The 18,473-nt window shown below is 42.3% G+C and overlaps 1 protein-coding gene across 1 annotated transcript in view; it reads left to right on the forward strand.

Moving 5' to 3' along the window:
• Positions 1–3,618: 3,618 nt before the first annotated feature.
• The window catches only part of CTTNBP2 (cortactin binding protein 2), an 86,774-nt gene continuing 71,919 nt past the window's right edge, over positions 3,619–18,473 (forward strand). The window contains exons 1-2 of the mRNA XM_035544011.2: positions 3,619–3,869; positions 15,083–15,190. Coding sequence (XP_035399904.1) covers positions 3,801–3,869; positions 15,083–15,190 — 177 coding nt within the window. The 5' untranslated portion in view covers positions 3,619–3,800. The remainder of the gene's footprint in view (positions 3,870–15,082; positions 15,191–18,473) is intronic.

Below are 18,473 nucleotides of genomic sequence, written 5' to 3' on the forward strand. Positions count from 1 at the left end.
AACAGTTTGATTTTTATCTTCTTTTCACCTTCCCTTTTGATGTCAGTTTAACATCCTTGGAAACAGCCAACATGGCTTCTAGAATATCAATTCTCTTTCTATTAAATTTCACTTGGACAGTGGAGTGCCATCTTCTAGAGAAAATAACCCTTTCTTCATAAAATCCTAGTTAAGGTTCAACAGTCAGAGTGTTCTGTGTTGCTTCCAGGTCTCTAAGAACAAAGGTCCCTGAAGTGGTAATCAGTGCAGCATTTGAATTATGTTGAATTCATATGAATTATGGCTTGATGAGTCCTAAATGAGGGTGATGGCAGAAATGCCTTAAGTTAGCACTGGGGTGACATTTTAAAAGATTGTGAGGAGACAATGATTTCTGAGGTATCCAGGGGTTCAACATTTCCTTCTTGCTTTAAATTCAGGTACAGGTATGTATATATATGTTTTATTTTTTATTTTTGAAAAGAATGAACAAAAATATCATTTTGCATTTTTGTTGTTGTTGCATGAAAATGGTTAGTAGCAAGGAGGTAACGCCTCAATACACTGTATGATTTAGGTACATAGCAGTTTGCTTCCCTGCCAACATACAGCCAAGGCATACATTTTCTATCACAGCAGTTGCGTGCTAATGGAGGGAATGAGCAGTGTTCAGCACAGCAGCTGCATCCTGTGAGTTGTGGACATCCCACCTTTGTGTGCCAGGTCTCTAATCATAGGAGAGGAACACATTTAAAGCTCAGCTGTAAGGCCTGCTCCTAGGCTTGGCCTTTCTTTCTGCCGCTCAACACAAGAAAACTGGAGCAGCAGAAAAAGAGTAAATTACCTCTAGTTTGCCAGAGAAAAGCAACTCCTTTGCCCTACTGTAGTGATAAAATTATCTGTAAAAACCACTGGCAATTTCTCCTGCTAGCAAGGCTCTGGCTTGGCCATGCATTAAGATGTTCTATTCCACATAGTACAGGCATAGCAATGATAGTGCACTATGGGAGCAGTCACAAAGTCATGCTGTCCCTCTCTGAATTCACGTGTTATGTGTGCAGATGTTATACCACTGAAGGTGTAAAGCCAGTTCTGAGAGAAAAGATGTCGGTAGCACAAACAGAAACCAGAGAATAAGTGACACCTTGTCCAGTGATGCAGCACTAACAATAAAGAAAAAAACCACTTCCAAATAGAGAGTTGGTCGCAAGTCCAAAGCCATTCTTCATGCAGAAAAATCTCAAAGACTTTAGGGCCCCACTGCCATCACTGATGCAGCAATGGTTGCTACACTGCATGAGAATCTACTCTCAGTAGCAGCTAGTAATATTCAATACGGATTTTAGTGCTCTCATGCCACCAGTATGTCTTGTTGCTGTCATTAGGGGAAAGAGTTAAGAAATACAAACATCCAGTAGAGGCTCATACAATTACAAAAATCAATAATATTTTCAAAATGTTGTGATGATTAATTTAGTGGCATAAAGAAGAAATCTAGATCATTCCTCCTTCAGAAGCACGCCTGTCATCTTTTCGACCACAACAGTAGGTCAAACTACTTCCAACACTTCAACGATGTGCTGGATATTAGTTGTCTGGGGGTGGACTTTTAGTTGAAGTGTTGCTGGTCCATCTATCCTATTAATTTTTGTTGGATGAGATCTGAGTCTTCCACCCCCTTCTCTCTCAGAAATCATTTCTAAATTTATCTTCAGATGAGGAAAGAGAGAACAGTTTTCAAGTCTGAGATGGTAAGCTGTGACTAATCTAATATGCATTGTTATTTTGATAAATGTACACTCAGTAATTGATAAAATATCAGTTAAACCAGAGTTTATGATCTCAGCAGAGCAAGAGATAAATGATGCATCCTTTGCTACATTACTGCTGTGATGCAGATGGAGTTAAAGAATATAAAACTTACATGGTATGTCATGTGAATGCTTTGTACCAGCTCAGGCAGAAAAACACTTCGGTAACTGTGCTGGCGAGCAGATGATTACAACACAAGTTAAACAACAGGGCCATGATAATGGTGGACAGGATTCAATAAAAGATACTCTCAAACCAGTTAAAAAGCTTAAAATCATTTTGGAGAGGAGTAAATATGATGATATCCATATGAGACAAGTGACTTTTCAATGAGATTCTCAATGGCAAAGCACCACATACTCTTAGAACTTTATATAAATAATTAGTAATGTATGGTACTTTGCTCTCAATAAAGTAAGCAGTGGCAATATATTATGAAACCAATTAAATGATATTAGAGTTCTGGGAACTGAATAAAATAAGTAGGTTTAGGCTCTGTCATCAATGGAGTTTCTCTGCTTCAGCAGTGAAAGGGATGTGAGCACTCACCACAGCTATAGAAAATGAAAAACTTGAGTAGGAGGAAAGCTGTATGACTTTTAAGGAAAAAAAAAAAAAAGAAGAAGAAAAAAAAAACCTAAAAAACTCCTAAACCCAGGGTGCATCTATTTGACTGGAGAATTTCTGTGCACTGTAATGGATCCTGTACAATGAATTCTGCACTGTTCAGCCTACATTTGTATCACGGTTTTTTATTCCTCTCATTGCTCATTGGTTCCCCTTCCAGCTATGTATAGGGGAAAGTTCATGTATGTTTTTACATATATCCTCAAGTGCAGCATTCTTAGAAGAACATTTGCTGACTTTGATCAAGGGAAGTCATCAGTCTCTTTCTCCTGGTCATGGTGCCAAAGGAATTGGAAATAAACCTGAAAGTGAGGTGTCCCTGTTAGACAAGGAGACCAGCAAGGCTCCTTGGAATTACTTGTGTTATATGTGGAAGTTATATGAGGCTGTAAAATAACCAGGTCCCAAGTTTGGCTTGTCACGGATTTGTTTCTTCTAGAGAAGGGTTCATTCAGATTTGGCCTATAGCTAGGCAGGTGGGTTCTCGTTGAGGGGGAAAAGAGCTGAGGCAAGGCTTTGAGGAACATCTCCTGGAGGAAGGCGTATGCTCTTGGGGGGCAGACATGCAGATAGCCTATGGGGTAGTGGGCTTAACATGATGGCCTGAACCTTCCTCTGGAGGGGTTAAAGCAGGCTTTGACTTAGGTACTGGTCTGGAAAGGCAAAAGGCAGCCCCAAGCCTGGATGAGCTCTAGGGCTGCCGCAGGGATGCTTTCTTTAACCTGGCCTCAAAGCACTAGGCCTGCACGAAGGTCCACCTCACAGAGGCTCTGAAGCCACTTCGGCTCGAAAACATGTCTGTAAACAAGGGCTGGTGACAGCCATGTGTGTTCCCCCCCCTCCACAGGGGAGGCGGTGGGAAAGGTGCTCTTTCCTGTCAGGCCCCCCAGAAAGAGAGCGGTACCCTTCCCTGAAAGACTTCAGCTGGATCTAATCGGCCAGGTGAGCCAAGCCCACCGCACCGGATCTTCTCTTTCTTTCCCCCCTCTACCCTCTCTTTCCACTCTCCTCCTCCCAAGCCACGGCGGAGGCAGGGAAGGGAAGGAGGCGAGAGGTGCCTGCGCGGGACCCGGGCCGCGCCGTGCCAGGGGCACTCCCCTCAGCCACCATCGCGGGCGGGCAGCCTGCTGCGGGGTCCCGCTCCCCCCTCCTCCGCCTGATGGCGGGGGGCGGAGGGGAGGAGGGGAAAGCGGAGCTCCCGCTGGCCCAGCTCCGGGATTCGCTCGCCTGGGGCGGCTCGGAGCGGCGGCGGAGGGGTTAAGCTCCCCGCTGCCGGTGGGCTCGGTGCCGGCGGGGAGGGGGTTAAGCGCCTTGGCGGCGGCGGCGGCGGCTGCCACAAGGCTCCGCGCCGCGCTCCGCGCCGGAGCCGTTCCAGCGGGAAGATGGCGACGGAGGGAGCGAGCGGCGAGCCCGGCTCCGGCGCCCGGGACGACTCGGCGGCTACGGCGGCGGTAACGGGCTCGGCTGGGCCGCGGAGGGTTAGAGCCGGCTCGGCCGGCCGAGGGGGTGCTGCGGGGATGGGACGAAGCGGCGCTCGGAGACCTGCCTCCCCCGCTCCGTCCCTCCGCCCTCCTTCTCCCCCCCGGGGCGGGACGGGGCTCGGCTGCGGCCGAGGGGGGAGAAGAAGGGAGAGGCGCTGGGGGTTCCCCCGTCCTCCTTTCCCCACCCGAGGGGCTCCCCCCATTGTTCCTTCCCCGCTGTCTGAGAGCGGGGCTGGGCAGGGCAGGGGGCTGGGGTCCCCCCGGGGTCCCCCCGCTGCTTTCCCGCCGCTCCCCGGGCGGGCTGAGGCGGTGACAGCGCCCGGGGCCGGGAGAAACGTCGATCCTATAACCCTCCCCGGGCTGCCGAGCCCGCAGGAGCCTTTTTTTCTCCTTCCCTTCCCTTCCAGCCCACCCCCCCCACGGCAGCCGGGCAGAGCCCCCAGGGGTGCGGGACGCCCCGGTGCCAGCCGATGGCGGTGCGCGGGGTCTGCCCGCTCCGCTCCTTTCATCGCAGGGCTGAGCCCCACACGGTGCCCCCAGCTCCCTGGGGCTCCTCACCCCCCTGAGAAGCCCCCTTTGGGTTGTGGGGGGGCTGCCGGGGGGCTCAGCTCCTGAGCATCGCCCGGCAGAGCCCGAGGTGAGCCCCCCCGGCAGCGCCCAGCCCTGCAACCGAGCGCCGGGTCGGGGGCAATAAAGCCGAGGAGCTGCGAGGTTTAGGCTGGGTCTTTTCTGAAAGCAACAACCCCAGAAAGCAGGATGGCGCTAGTTTCTGGGAAATTGAGGGTACTACTAGTGTGTGTGTGCCTATATACCCCTATATACCCCTATATACCCCTATATACCCCTATATACCCCTATATACCCCTATATACCCCTATATACCCCTATATACCCCTATATACCCCTATATACCCCTATATACCCCTATATACCCCTATATACCCCTATATACCCCTATATACCCCTATATACCCCTATATACCCCTATATACCCCGATACATATTCTTTTCTTCCAAGTAGTCACAAATTCTTATCTGAAGCTATGTTCCAGCTCTCCAGTTAATTTTCCTTGCACATTTTAACTCCTGCGCTGTCACAGAAATTGAGTTTTACTTTAAAAAAATTAAAAGGTAAACCTTACGAAGTGAATCACATCGCTGTCTTTTAAAACAATGACATGGCTTTGATATAAAAGAATATTGAGGTGATGATTCATAAAAGCAAAATATAAAATACTTTCAAGTCCTAGTTCTGAGTAAAAATTATACTAAATTCTTTAGTGTTTCATGTTCTTACTACCTTCAGAATTCAAAAAAGTAGCTTAATCAAGTACTGCTTTAATATTGTCCTGTTAGGCAATGCAGTATGAGCTGCTCATGCAATCTGATGTTCTCATTGTCATGAAGGAGTGACAGCTCTACACTGCACGCTTTTTCCCCTTACTATTATAAATGTTAAATTGTCGATTTCATTTTATCCTTGGTATAGGGAAGTAAAAAGAACACTTACGGGCAATGAAAAGATTCCTAAAAAATATTTATACAGTACTCCAGTGTTCCTTTTGAACGGTTACTGTGAGTAGCTTATTTTCTGTCTTCAGATTCAAGATATAAAATTATGAATTGAATCATCTTGCTTACATTTAGGATGACAATAAACATCTAGGTGGCTGTCTTGTAAGTCATGCTAAACTCAAGTTATGGTGAAATACTGTTTTCTGTACAGTTTTAGATTTAGTTCTCAGAGTCCTGATTGCACAACTGGTGCAATGGAAAACTGTAGGAATAGCATTTGTAATAGTAATGCACTAATGTGCAATTTTTATGGTATAATCAGGAACTGTACACCGCAGGACAATACAGTAGGGTATCTTCATGCTGTAACTCTTGTATCTTAGTACACTATCAGGTACATCATCAGTAACATCACTGGGGGGGAAAAGAAAGACCTGTTTTTTACTGTTTTTAGAAGCACTGTAGAAAAGGACAGAACGAGAGAGATTTCTCACCCAAGAGAAGGTGATAGAAAAGCCTAGGCTGTTCTATAGTGTTACATTTAGGAGCAAAGCTGAGAGTCTTGTCCTTCTGAGTTCCCTTGGATGGAGCACAGCTCTTGGTAAGCCCACCAAGTGGGCTTTCTCTCCCGCAAAATATTGGTATTTTTATTGTGATAAGGATGACAAAAATGGGATGGAAATGGTTTGGTCCTTTTTCATACCTGTACAGCTTGATTGGCTGAGCCAGTGAAATTGTGGTGGTGCAATTTGGACTAGAATTCGGGGAAAATATGCTTGTGTTTTAAAATATCTTTGAATAACTTCCATCTGCATAATATCTACCAGTAATAATTGTATAATAGCAAGAAATAATTCAATTTGACCATCTGTTGAAACATTGAACACCAGCCTGCTGTGCATGGAGGGCTGTCTTGTCACACATCATTGTTTCAGTGCAGGTTTAACAAACACCATGAAAAGCCTCTTACAGATCAGAGAATTTGTTAAAGTTATTCAGTAAAATCTCTGGTTTTGATTTTGCTTGACCAATGATCAAAAGCACAAACGGTATTTTTCTCCAGAAGGCAGTAGTGTCTGCTGGCTGTAAGGCTGTACGTATGGAGCACATTGGTGGAATGATATCTTGACTTCTCTAAAATGAGTAGGGATCTTTCTGCTGCCTTCATCAGTCAAAAGTTCATTGAGAATGATGTTTACATACCCGAAAAAATCATTCGGGGTCAGTCTGGGTTGCTGTGGATCAAGTAACAGCATAAGAAGTTGCACTACAGAAAAAAAATGCCAATATTAAGTGGATTAAAAATTGATGACTAAACAAAATAAATGGAGAGAAGTTCCATGACACTTTATGGTGACATGTTAGGAGGATTTTATACTTAGCTTGGTGTATTCAGTATCTATCGATCTGCAAGAACGTTTGTAGTAGAATTGCCATTGTGGGCAGTGTAGTGACATGCTAAACAATGGTTTGATCAGGTCAGTTATACTGGCTGATGTAGATAAGTTGGAAAGATTCTTAGCTGAAAAATACTGCATGTAGCAGAAAATGAGACCATAACCCTTGAAAAGCAAAGACTGGGTCTCTTAGTAGGGACTGCACCCTGGAAAATTATTGCTTCCAAAAGGATTTTGATTAACTACCACGATCCTCATCTGAATACAGTGCAGTGGCAATGCTCAGAGAAGTTATTTTCCTCTGGTCAGACGCACAGTGCTGTTGGGGTGTTCCAACAGGTAGGTGAGATGCAGACACAGCACGGTCTGTTTCAGTCCTGCTACTGCTTTGCATCTCCCCTGTAATGAGTGGCTGGTAACGATCCATCCATCGTGCAGTGGTAAAGTTCAAGCCTTGCTCCACAACCTCTTTTCTGCTCTGCCTCCCGCTAGCCCAGCCTACATCCTGCCTTTTCTGTGTTGCTCAGCTCCACGGCTGGCAGCATGGCCTCTCTTCCCTTGTTGCAGGGGTCTGGGGGAATGGAAAAAGAAAGCCAGTGAATGTCATCCACTTTGTAAATGCTCCTTTCTTTTCCAAACATGGGCCTGTCACACTGTCTCTTGCTAAAGGAGAAGTGCAGAGGGGCAGTGCTGTGAGCCAGGTAGTGGTGTGGAGGGGCAAATCTGTGGGATTTAATACGTCCTGCTTTTTTTCCCAGCTGCTTGGATGTTTGTGCAAGTGTAGGGAAGAGAGGCGTTGCTTTGGTCTCAGAGGTGGTATAGCAAGACAGGATGAGATGGAAATGAAGAAGCAGAAAAAGTAAAGAAAGAGCTCAGTTTCGGAAGACAACAGCTGGAGGTCTGCCTCTGCACCCACTCCTCCCCAGAAAGGGAGCTGTAGATTTACAAGACCAGTGTCATCCTTGAATATGTAAACAGGAAGGAGTCAAGCAGGCTTAGGGAAGAGGCACTGCCTGTGTGGTGTGTGAATTATAGGTTTCCTGGGCATTGGGGTTTGGTTCTAACATAGCACAGGGAAAGGTGTGAAATTCTGAAAGGTTTAAAAATAGTTCTAAAGATAACTTGAAGAATGTGAACCTGTACCTGGATCAAATCATGCTATTTGCCGTAGAAATGGCCTTCAAGTAAGTGACTTTCTGAACAGGAATTCCCTGTCAAGTTTAGTAGCAGTTTAAGCATGGTCATCGAAGGACTGTTGTAAGCCTAGATTCATAAAAAAAGACTAGGCATCTCTGATTTCAGTGCAAGTTAGGTATCTAAGTACCTTTGTGGCTGTTCATAGATTGCAAACGTGTTTTAACAGCTATGAGAATATCTGGGTATGTGTAAAGGTCAGTGTCTTACTAATTTTGGGGGGGCTGTGGGCTGTTTGTTTTTTTCTCTGTTTGTTTTGTTTGTTTCTAAAATACAATTCTCAGTTCTGAGGTATATTTATGGTTAATGCTGGAGCTGTTAAAAGTTTTGCAGTTAGCCCAAGCCAAAAAAAAATCCACAGCAGCTAAACAAAACCTCCCCCATGCCTTTTAAAGAAAGCCTTTGAAAAAAAACAGAAAGCAAGGGAGCTGTGCTTGGAGAAGAGAGGAGCAGTGTAAGCTGGTAACTTTGTGTGCTGAACAGTCCAATAAGTCAATGAACTAATGGATGGGCGTAATTAAATGCATTTAAAGTACCCTCAAGGTCCCTGAGGTGTGGCTGTATGACATTTTGTCTAAGTCCTGGATGTTAAAGTTGGGTGATATTCTTTTCAGGAAGAAACTTGGTCTGAGTTTAGGAGTAAGTTCCACAGTATTGCTTTTCCTTGAAAGATATTTCTCTGCCTTCATATTATTTTTTTTGTTGTTGTTGTTTTTGTTGTTGCCAAGATCATTCCTATAGGTCTCATCTCACTTCTTAAGTTCACTTTGGATGGGGTGGGAAGCGGACATGTATTCTTGCATCAGATAATTTCTGGAGAAGCATGGCATCACTCTTACTCTGGTTTCAGCCTAAAGAACAGGCCTTCCACAGCCAAATCAATAAATCGTGCTTTCTCTTAAGTATCTGTGAATGCTATATGGATTTTGTAGCTACTTCTTTCACTTTTTCTGTTTGCAGAGTTTTTTTGCTACAAGAGGGTTAGGATTCATTTGAGCACATCCCCGTGTTTGCATTGAGCTAGGTCTTGAAACTTCCATTTATAGTTGGTGGAAAGAATTAAGTGGTTACAAGGAATGATCTGTTTTGGAAACATATTTGTGAAATTTCTCTGGCTTTAAGTGAAGTGTCTTGACAGATGACTCTTGGAGGTATTGGTGGGATCAAGGCACTTAAATTTAAATGTTTACATGTATGCACAGTGTTAATTATCCTATTACAGTGAGTGGAAATCCGACCGATACTGCCAATGGAGCCTTGAGCAAATAGTTCTGGTGGCTGGTAAGCTGAACAGCTTTCTTGGCAGTTTTGACTGGGCTGATCGGTTTTCTGTTGGCAATAACGGGAAATTCATCACCTCACTCACATACTGACACCTGCCTTTCGGTGTCTCAATCCTGTCTCGAGGGCTTCCTTTAGTGATCCACATGCATGCGCTGGGTATCCCAGCTGACCTTCTACCAGCCCAAATGGTGTGGGTGATTCTTCTAAGTTCTGTATCATATCTACCTGCCTCCAAAAGAATCTCTCTGATCCCCAAGATACCTAAAATTGCACCAGATACTTACATGTAGGTAACAAAGTAGAATCAGTTGAAATGTGCTTATACTTGGTCAGGTGAGTTCTACCTGGTGGACATTAGGGTTGTTTGCAAATGTGTCATCAAATGTGTGAATCGGGGTTGTGTTTCCCTGGTACAAGTATTTTGTGGGTCTGACAGCTGTGAGGCCGTTATGATATTAAAAGTTTGCTTTGTACGACCTAATAAGTAATAGCAAATCCTTTTATTTTTAGAAGCTCATCTTGGAAGTCTGCTTTGTGAATCTTCAGGAGGATTCTTGTGTGTATTTAATGGAACATCACATAAAATATGTAACAAATGTGGATAGGTACCTTTTCCCTCCCTTCTGAAAGGACTCCCTATGTGTTTTCCTATACACCACTTTTTCTTTTTGTCTTTTTAACCTTTCTTCCCCTCCTGTTGTTCCACCTAAGCCCTTAATCATGTTTCACAGTTTTCTTTCCCAAGTCCTGGGCTATTACCCAGCTCCATCTCTAAAAAGGCCACCCAGCTGCTTTCTGAGCAGGAAGGAGATTGTTTTCTCTGGTCATCTGTGATTAATCCACAGCTACTGTGCTTTTTGCCCTGGTTCTGCTTAGGGAAGGTACAAAGCTGTGGCTTTCCTGCTGCCCCAATTCACACTTGTGCTGAAGGCAGCACAGTTTGGAGCGGCTGCTATGGTCGCACAAGGAACGGCACCTTTAGCTCCTGAAATTGCCAACGGTATCAGCTGGGCTAGGTCAGTAAAACCAAGCTATTGGTACTGCCAATCCCTCACGAGAAATGTTGTTGTTCTTGGGGCACAGTGGGGATAAATCTAACACTAAAGACTTTTTTTTTTTTTATCTCTGGTTTAAATAGCTCTGTATGTGGGAAGGAGTCCCTTCTGTTCTTGTCTCTTGGTGCTCTTCCCATTCCATCCCTTTCTGAGTTTTCCTCTCCAGTTCGATCCCTGTATCCTAACTCAGCCTTCTCTTGTTTGGAGGTTATGCTTATGTCATCTTCTTGGCTCATAGTAGAGCTCAGTTTATCTTTAGATGGTGCAGGTTAGCATTTTCCCTATACTCTTTTGTGATGAGTACACGGGTATTTGAGTTTTTAGCTAATTAGCTGTTTTCTCTGTTGTCAGTGTGCTTGCTGCCAGGCAACACAAACCCCTTACAAAGTTGGTCTGAAAAAAAATAACATGAAGTTTTAGAGACGTAGAGAACTGAAAAGAACACAGTGTTTTTCAGATATTTTATCCTTATAAATCAAATAAACCAGACATTTTAAAATCTGGAAGAAGGAAAGAAAAAAAAACGGCCATGTTCTGGTTGTGTATGCCAAATTTCACCCTGGGGCAACATATTCATGTATCTCTGTTGTAAAACAAATATAGTGGATGGCTTGGTTATATAGTTGTTAAATTGTTGGTTAAATTGTTACAGCTTGGCACTCTACCAGAGGTATTGTAGCTAAACCCCAGATGACACATAAGCCATGAGCTACTAATGGAGTCTTTCTTTTCTGGAGACGTAAGTGTTACTGCTCCACTGGAAGATATTAGGAAGATTACTTTCCTAGGCCTAAACAACAGTTTTCTCTGTAATATGAGCCAAAAATGTTCCATCTGGATGAGAGAACTTCACGCAAGCCTGCCATGACTGACACCTTGGTCCCCAGAAGATGGCAGGGAAGTGTTTAAGAGGAAGATTAGTTTTATTTCATCATATGCCAAAAGTATGTTTAATAAATCAGAAAGCATCAAACAAAAGTGGCTGATGGCAGACTCACAGCAAAGTTGGTGGTTCTTCACACAAGCTATGCGATGAGCTGCGGGAAGGCTGTGGGTTCAAAAATTACATAAAGATTCAAAAAGCAAAGGGGCAGATTCACAAAATCTATGTCCTTCAAGGGACTGCTATGTGCAAAATAATAATTTATGGCTCAGAAGGTGAAAACTGGTGGAGGCTGGAAGAGTATTTCTGGGAAGTATCATTATGTGCTTGTCCTGCTCTGGTGCTGATTTCAAGTCATCCACTATTGGCTGCTTCTGGAGACAGGACGCGAGGCTAAGTGGGCTTTTAGTCTGATGTGCTAGAACTGTTCATGTATGAAGTGGCTTTGCTAGTTCTTATTTTTCAAGTCAAGTTTTCAAAATGAAAAAAAAAAAATATAAAAATTAAGCTGTGTATGTCATTGGTATGACTTTCTCTTAAAATTTTTTGTCTATTTACATCTAACTTTAAATTAACAGAGAGCACTTTTGATTGGGGCAGCCCTGAGAGATGAGAGGCTGGAGAGCAGCCTCGTGGAAAGGGGTCTGGGGGTTCTGGTTGCCAGCAGGCTGAGCATGAGGCAGCAGTGTGCCCTGGCAGCCAGGAGGGCCAACCGCACCCTGGGGTGCATCAGGCCCAGCACTGCCAGCCAGGCGAGGGAAGGGATTGTCCTGCTCTGCTCCGCACTGGTGCGGCCTCACCTCGAGTACTGTGTGCAAGTTTGGGCACCTCAATATAAGAAGGACATAAAATATCAGAGAGTGTCCAAAGGAGGGCCACAAAGATGGTGAAGGGTCTAGAGGGGAAGACCTATGAGGAGTGGCTGAGGCCCCTTGGTTTGTTCAGCCCAGAGCAGAGCAGGCTGAGGGGAGGCCTCATGGCGGCCTGCAGCTCCCTCACGAGGGGAGCGGAGGGGCAGGCGCTGAGCTCTGCTCTCTGGGGACAGTGACAGGACCCGAGGGAACGGCATGGAGCTGGCACAGGGGAGGGTCAGGCTGGGTGTTAGGGAAAGGTTCTGCACCCAGGGCAGTGGTCACAGCACCGAGCCTGCCAGAGTTGAAGAAGTGTTTGGTCAGTGCTCTTAGACATAGCGTCTGATTTTTGGGTGGTCCTGTGTGGAGCTGGGAGTTGGACTCAATGATCCCTGTGGATTCCTTCCAGCTCAGGATATTCTATGGTTCTACGATTTTATGAATTGCTCATTGTTGCTGTCTTTTCACATTCTCTAGTTTGTGGTATGTACTTGAGTAAGATTTACTTTAATTACTTGATCAGATGGTTAGTTAAAAAAGCTCATCTTGCATCACATATGTTGAATTATGCCTCTGGTTTGTAAAGAATGTAAAGGTCTTTTCATTTATGTCTTGTCGAAGACTGTAGGAACGAAATGTTTCACCTGTGATGTACAGGCGGTCTTCTGACAAAGAGCTGCCCTGGGCTTTACCTCCTGACAAGCTGAATTTACTGACTCAGAGAAAAGAGTAGGGTCACGTTTCTTGCACTGTGCTTTTGTGGATGCCTCTCTTAACTTTGGCTGTGCCTATCAGAAGTCTTGGGTGCCTTTTATTTTTTGTCAGAGGAGGCAGGTATTTTTTTGAAAGGGAAACCACTGAATGGAGACTTAAGGCTTTTTTACATTGCTTTCTGTGTGGTTTGGAAAAAGAACTTTATGTCTCTGCATCAGTTTTCCATCTGAAAAACTGAGACGGTTTTTCATGTATTAAAGGAAGTTATATGAATAGATCCATTGTTGTCCCTCAGCCTTTAGATATTATGAAGTAGTTCATACAAGAAGGAGGGTGGGTAAGTGGGTCTTGCTATCTGACAATTAAATTTAGTGGTTAGAAGTGCAGAGAGTGAAATCTGCTGCAGCCTATGAGGCAAAATCTAGTCAAATTTCATGAGGAGCTGCATGCTTTCAGTAACTGCACTTCATGCATATCCATTGATTGCTGGGCCATGTGGAGCACTGTGAGAGGCTGCTGCAGCATATGTTGGGAAAAAGCCTTCAGAGAAAGAAACTGGTTGTTTTTCTTAAACATGGGCATGAAGGATCTTTTGTATCAGCAGAATAGCTGAGCCAGGCAGCAAAATTGGAGGATAATTGTTGGTGGATGATAATTGCTGGTCAGTCTAGAAATATTGGTTGGAGTGGATGGCCCTGTCCCAGAAACAGTTACATTTGATAGAAATCATCGGTCTTCTCTTGATCCATGTGGTTCAAGTAGATGAAGAAGCTCAGCCCACTGTACGTTGAATATGAACAGCTAATGTTCTGGCACACAGTTCTCACTAGCCATTTGTGCACCTGTGTTTTAACTGCAAAGTAAAAAGGGAACCCGGAGTAAATCTAATATAGTTAGAGCTTTGGGGTACTTTTGATCTGTCCCTCTAACCAGAGGGAAAGACAACTGTTTGCTCTCTTCTTGCCTTGAGAAAGAGGAAATGGTACCTTAATTTTTATTGGATTTTCCTGAGAGGAAGCTAAGCTCCTGGGTAGCTGAACTCTTACATTTGACTTCTTCCTCCAGGGAGAGCAGACTCTATACTCAGATAGGCAGTTAGCTAATTTGGCAGCTGATTACTTCAGACTGAAGATAGATGAGTGTCCTCATCTCGGGGCTTCACTAGAAGACACGTCTGTGTCATCGCAAGGACTGTAGTATTTCCCTCGCAGTGAACAGCGTATGGGAGATCACAATGGTCAGCTGAATCTAACACATGAACTAGATGCTGTTTTTTTTCTCCCTTAAAATGATCTCCTTCTAATTTCACTGTTTCCTTCTGTTAGCATTGTGGAGTTTGGTGAACAAAACAAATTCGTATTCATCTTATTCCCTACCTTTGTGATTTGTATCAAGAGCAGATCACTCAGAGGTTGCATGGGGGGATACAGATCTTGAAGATTTCCACCCTTGTGGTCTTTCCTCATGCGGTAGTTACTCCTTCTCTCGTAATTCTTTTAGCTGTCCAATTCCTTTCCTGCGGGTGAGAACTTCATGCAGTAAAGGATCCCCTCTACCCACCTGTCTGTTGACAGCCTTTCAGGACCCTAGCAGTATGAGGCAGGAACTTCTTTACAGGCGCCATGCTGACTTTCCAAGCAGACAGTGTTTACACGTGTGCTCAGTGATCTTATAAACTCATTCTACTGCCTTTTCAGAAGTGGAAGTCAGGCTTATATGAAGCTTGATAACTGCAGAGTGAGGAGATAATTGTTGCTATAAATTGTTGTTTGTCAGTGCCTCTTAAGCCTGAACTATATCCTCCAGTCAAAAAAAGGGGACTGTGAATTAAGTGTACAGATAAGATTTCACGTCTTTTCTCAAGCTGTGCTTCGAAACTTCACATATAGTCCTGTAATTTGGTTCTGTCATCTTCTCTTGCCTTCATTGTTGTGTTATTCAGGTCTGCTGAAATGTTTCTGTCACTGTAAGGCTGTATATAGGAACGAAGTTAATTTTTTTTATCATTTCACCCTTATCAATTATGAGACTTTCAAGGGTCAGTTTCTTGCAACAGTGTAGGATTTGAAGCAATGTCATGCTGGTGGGCTTTTAAGTTCTTCACCTTAAATGAAAAGAAACAGACTGTTTATTTTGACTTTGTGTGCTACAAAGAAAGCCACCTCAACTTTGACAGTCATGGATGTTTGAGTAACCCATAATTAGGATGCTGATATGTCTTCATTTCATATCTACAGTAACCATTACAAACATTTAATTAGTGTGTTCATTAGTGTTTTGTTTGTTACAGAAAAAAGAGTTTGATGTGGATAACTTGAGCAAGCCAGAATTGCGGATGCTTTTGAGTATAATGGAAGGAGAACTAGAAGCACGAGACCTTGTAATTGAAGCTTTGCGGGTAAGTTACAGGGTTGTTGTGGTTTATATATATATATATATTTTACTTTCTCTTTTGCCAATTCTTTTGTACTGAGCATAGAATGTTATTAGTGGAAGAATAAATTATGATTTTTAAGCTTTAGGTTGACTAAATCTCAGTAATCACAAAACATGTTCTTGTTTAATTGTTGTCATTCAGTAATTCTGTATAATTTTGGTGTAAAATACCAATAAAGTTTCAGTGAAAGAAGTGCAAAAATGTGAAAATGACTTCCTCCATAAATTCTTTTATGCTGTAGAATCTGTTATTTGTGAAATGAAGGAATGACTTCAACGGAGAATTCAGTCCATTCTTTGTTTGTTCTGATGTTCTATATATTTGTACATCCAATCATTCTGTGAGACAGGAGGAGTGACAAAGTTGGATGGTTATGTCCAATTAAGAAAAAGCTTTTTTTGGTTAAAAAAAGGGAAATTACAGGATATGTATTCTAGCAGCACTTACAGGTGCTTGATTAGGTGTTTTTTTGTGTGTGCTAGGCACATGTGAAGGTTGGTTTCTGCTTCGAGAGGATGCAATCTGAAAGTCAACTTAGAAAGATGACTGGAAATGTACAAACAAAACCGTATTTTAATAATAAGATGATACATTTTTATGACTGTAACAAATTTAAATTTTATTCTGTTACCGATCAATTTAAACAGAGCTGCCAAACAGAGTGCAGGTTTAGGGGGAAAACAGTCTTACATGGATTGAAAATACTTATAGCTTCACAGTTGGATAGAGGCAAATTATGCCCTTTAAGGTCTCTTAAAGCAAAAACTGAATGTAATAAAATATATTAATACTAAATATTAGTAGTATATGCAATGATAATCAGGTAACGTGGGAACGTTTTCCATTTGTAATGTCACAGTAACAATTGCAAATGCATTTTTATTCAATTTTAATTTGTTTTGTGGTGGCTTCACATCGTGATGCAAATGGAGCTTTAAAGTAGCTGTCACTGATGCACCTGCATTAATAACTAAAGACTTTATAAGTATAAAACTCTATTATAAAATACAATTTTCATTTTGTACTGACAATAAGGTGCTGGAAGCAATATGATTCTGGGGGATTACTGCACTTTGAATTCATTTGGTGTTGGGCCTTCATGTGTGTGCATACATTGAAATGTATTGCCTTTTCATCAAGCCGCTTTACAATTTCACATCTCAGTTGTCCAGATGAGAACCTCTTATTTTCTGTGACTGCCAGTTAAGATTTTGTAAAAGGGGGAACAACGTGTACACCTCCATTCAGAATGGTTGTTTTTTTTTGTTGGTTGGTTGGTTGGATTTGGCTGCAGGAATGCAAATATAATATTCAGACAATTTTCTTTACTACATGTTCATGGCCAAGCTACTACACTGCACACCAAGTAATGGATGTATTGAGATTCAATAAAATAAATAAAAAAAATAAAAAACCAAACAAACACATTTAATGAGAGTAAATGCTAAAAATGTGGAGCGCAGTCTCTGGAGAGAAAAAGTCTACGTTGGATTCCCATGTACCTGCTGAAATGGGCAGTATATTAGTATGTACATGGTAGTTCTTGATAGCTAATACAGATCAATATAAAAATTGCTCCATTTCACATATGGTATATAAATGTTGAAAAACGGTGGTGTTTTTTTCTTTTATTCTCCTGCATCTCAATTTCCACTTCCCCTGTGTCATACTAAAATCCTCTAAACAAAATCCATATGGAACTCAATCTTCCAGGCAATGTGCCTGGTTAACTGTACCAGTACTGGGAAACTTGGAAGTTGTACCTGCTGAAGATCTGTAGCCTGATATCTTGGAATATGATACTTTGGGATCTTCTGGCTTCTTGAGAATCAGTTACCACAAGTCAGCAGTACTAGCGGATAGAGCCTCTAAGGAACCCTCCAAAAAAGCTGCTAGATAGTCAGATATAGTTCCTTTTTTTTTCTTCTAATTTTTAAAAAAGAATAATGAGATAATTCCATTGGAATTGTGTTGAATTTAGTACTGACTTTGGTTCATTTTGATAAATGGACATACATTGTGTATTCTTAGAGCCATAAGGAAATGCAAATGACTTTTTCTGTTATTTCAGAAGCTGATAAAGCTCTATTTTAAAATTAGTAAAGTTTGGGGGTGGGTTTTTTAGTGGTTTTCTGTGTGTGTTTTGTTGTTTGTTTTCTTTTTGTTTTTATTCTACTAATACTGCAAGGCTTTTGTTTGAAAGATTAATTTCTTGGATAGGTCAGAACTGGTTAATTTCAAGCCATATAGTAGACAATGTAAATTGTCTTTTACTCATAGGTGATTTTCCTGTCAGTTTTTAGTTTGTGTGATGTATACATTTATTAAGCTATTTCATATATTATTGGTCTTTTTGTAAGACTAAAGAACTGGGTCTTTTAATCTCCTCTTAGAAAGTAACTTCATCTTGTGGTTGTCATATCAGATTTTTTCTCTATAATCACTAAAGCTTAAATACATCGTTCTTAAATATATGTGCCCTTATCCATACACATTTTGCAGGGTTTCACTGAGCATTTGTAAAATTTGTGCAATCAATAGTGTTTGTTTATACATCTATTGGAAATGTCTGTCCTGGAAGATTCTGACATTGGAAAGAACTGGTCTTGACAGATCACAAAAGAACTAGTAACACTGAATATAATTAAAGACTGACTCACGTGGTACTACTCATAACCTGCCTCTAGCATTAAGATGAATCCATTTTAACAGGACCTGCTTGAGGCATCTGTTAGTCTGTCCTTTCCCCATTGTATGTGTTCTTACGCTGACCTCTTGTTTCCTGCTTCACTAATTTCGTGTGAAGCCATATCATGTGCTGAAAATCTGAGACAGATCTAATGTACTTTCTCTGTCTACAAGGCCAAGTATGTTTAAAATAAATAAGTTTCAAAAAACACCTTCAACATCCATAGGTGGAATTTCTTGTCAAACTGACACTTACAGGAGCACAGTGCCAAATGGTTTCTCTTGGTATACGCATCATATCATCACAATCAACACCTTATCCACTGTATTCCCTGGTGGAATGGAACAGAGGCTTCTTTCAGAGTTAAGGGGTAAGAACTAAGGAGCAGAAAAATCTTCTTGGATAAGATATGGGTTGGAATTTGTGCCTTGCTGTTTTTTCTTATTGACATGTTTATAGTTTATACGTGTTAGGGAGCTATTGCTTAAACCACTTAAAATCTTGCTTTAAATGATTTTTTTGGCTTATTTTGGAAATTTCCTTTTCATGATTGAA

This window comes from Cygnus atratus, chromosome 1 (genome assembly GCF_013377495.2).
Source record: "Cygnus atratus isolate AKBS03 ecotype Queensland, Australia chromosome 1, CAtr_DNAZoo_HiC_assembly, whole genome shotgun sequence".
NCBI classification, from domain to species: Eukaryota; Metazoa; Chordata; class Aves; order Anseriformes; family Anatidae; genus Cygnus; species Cygnus atratus.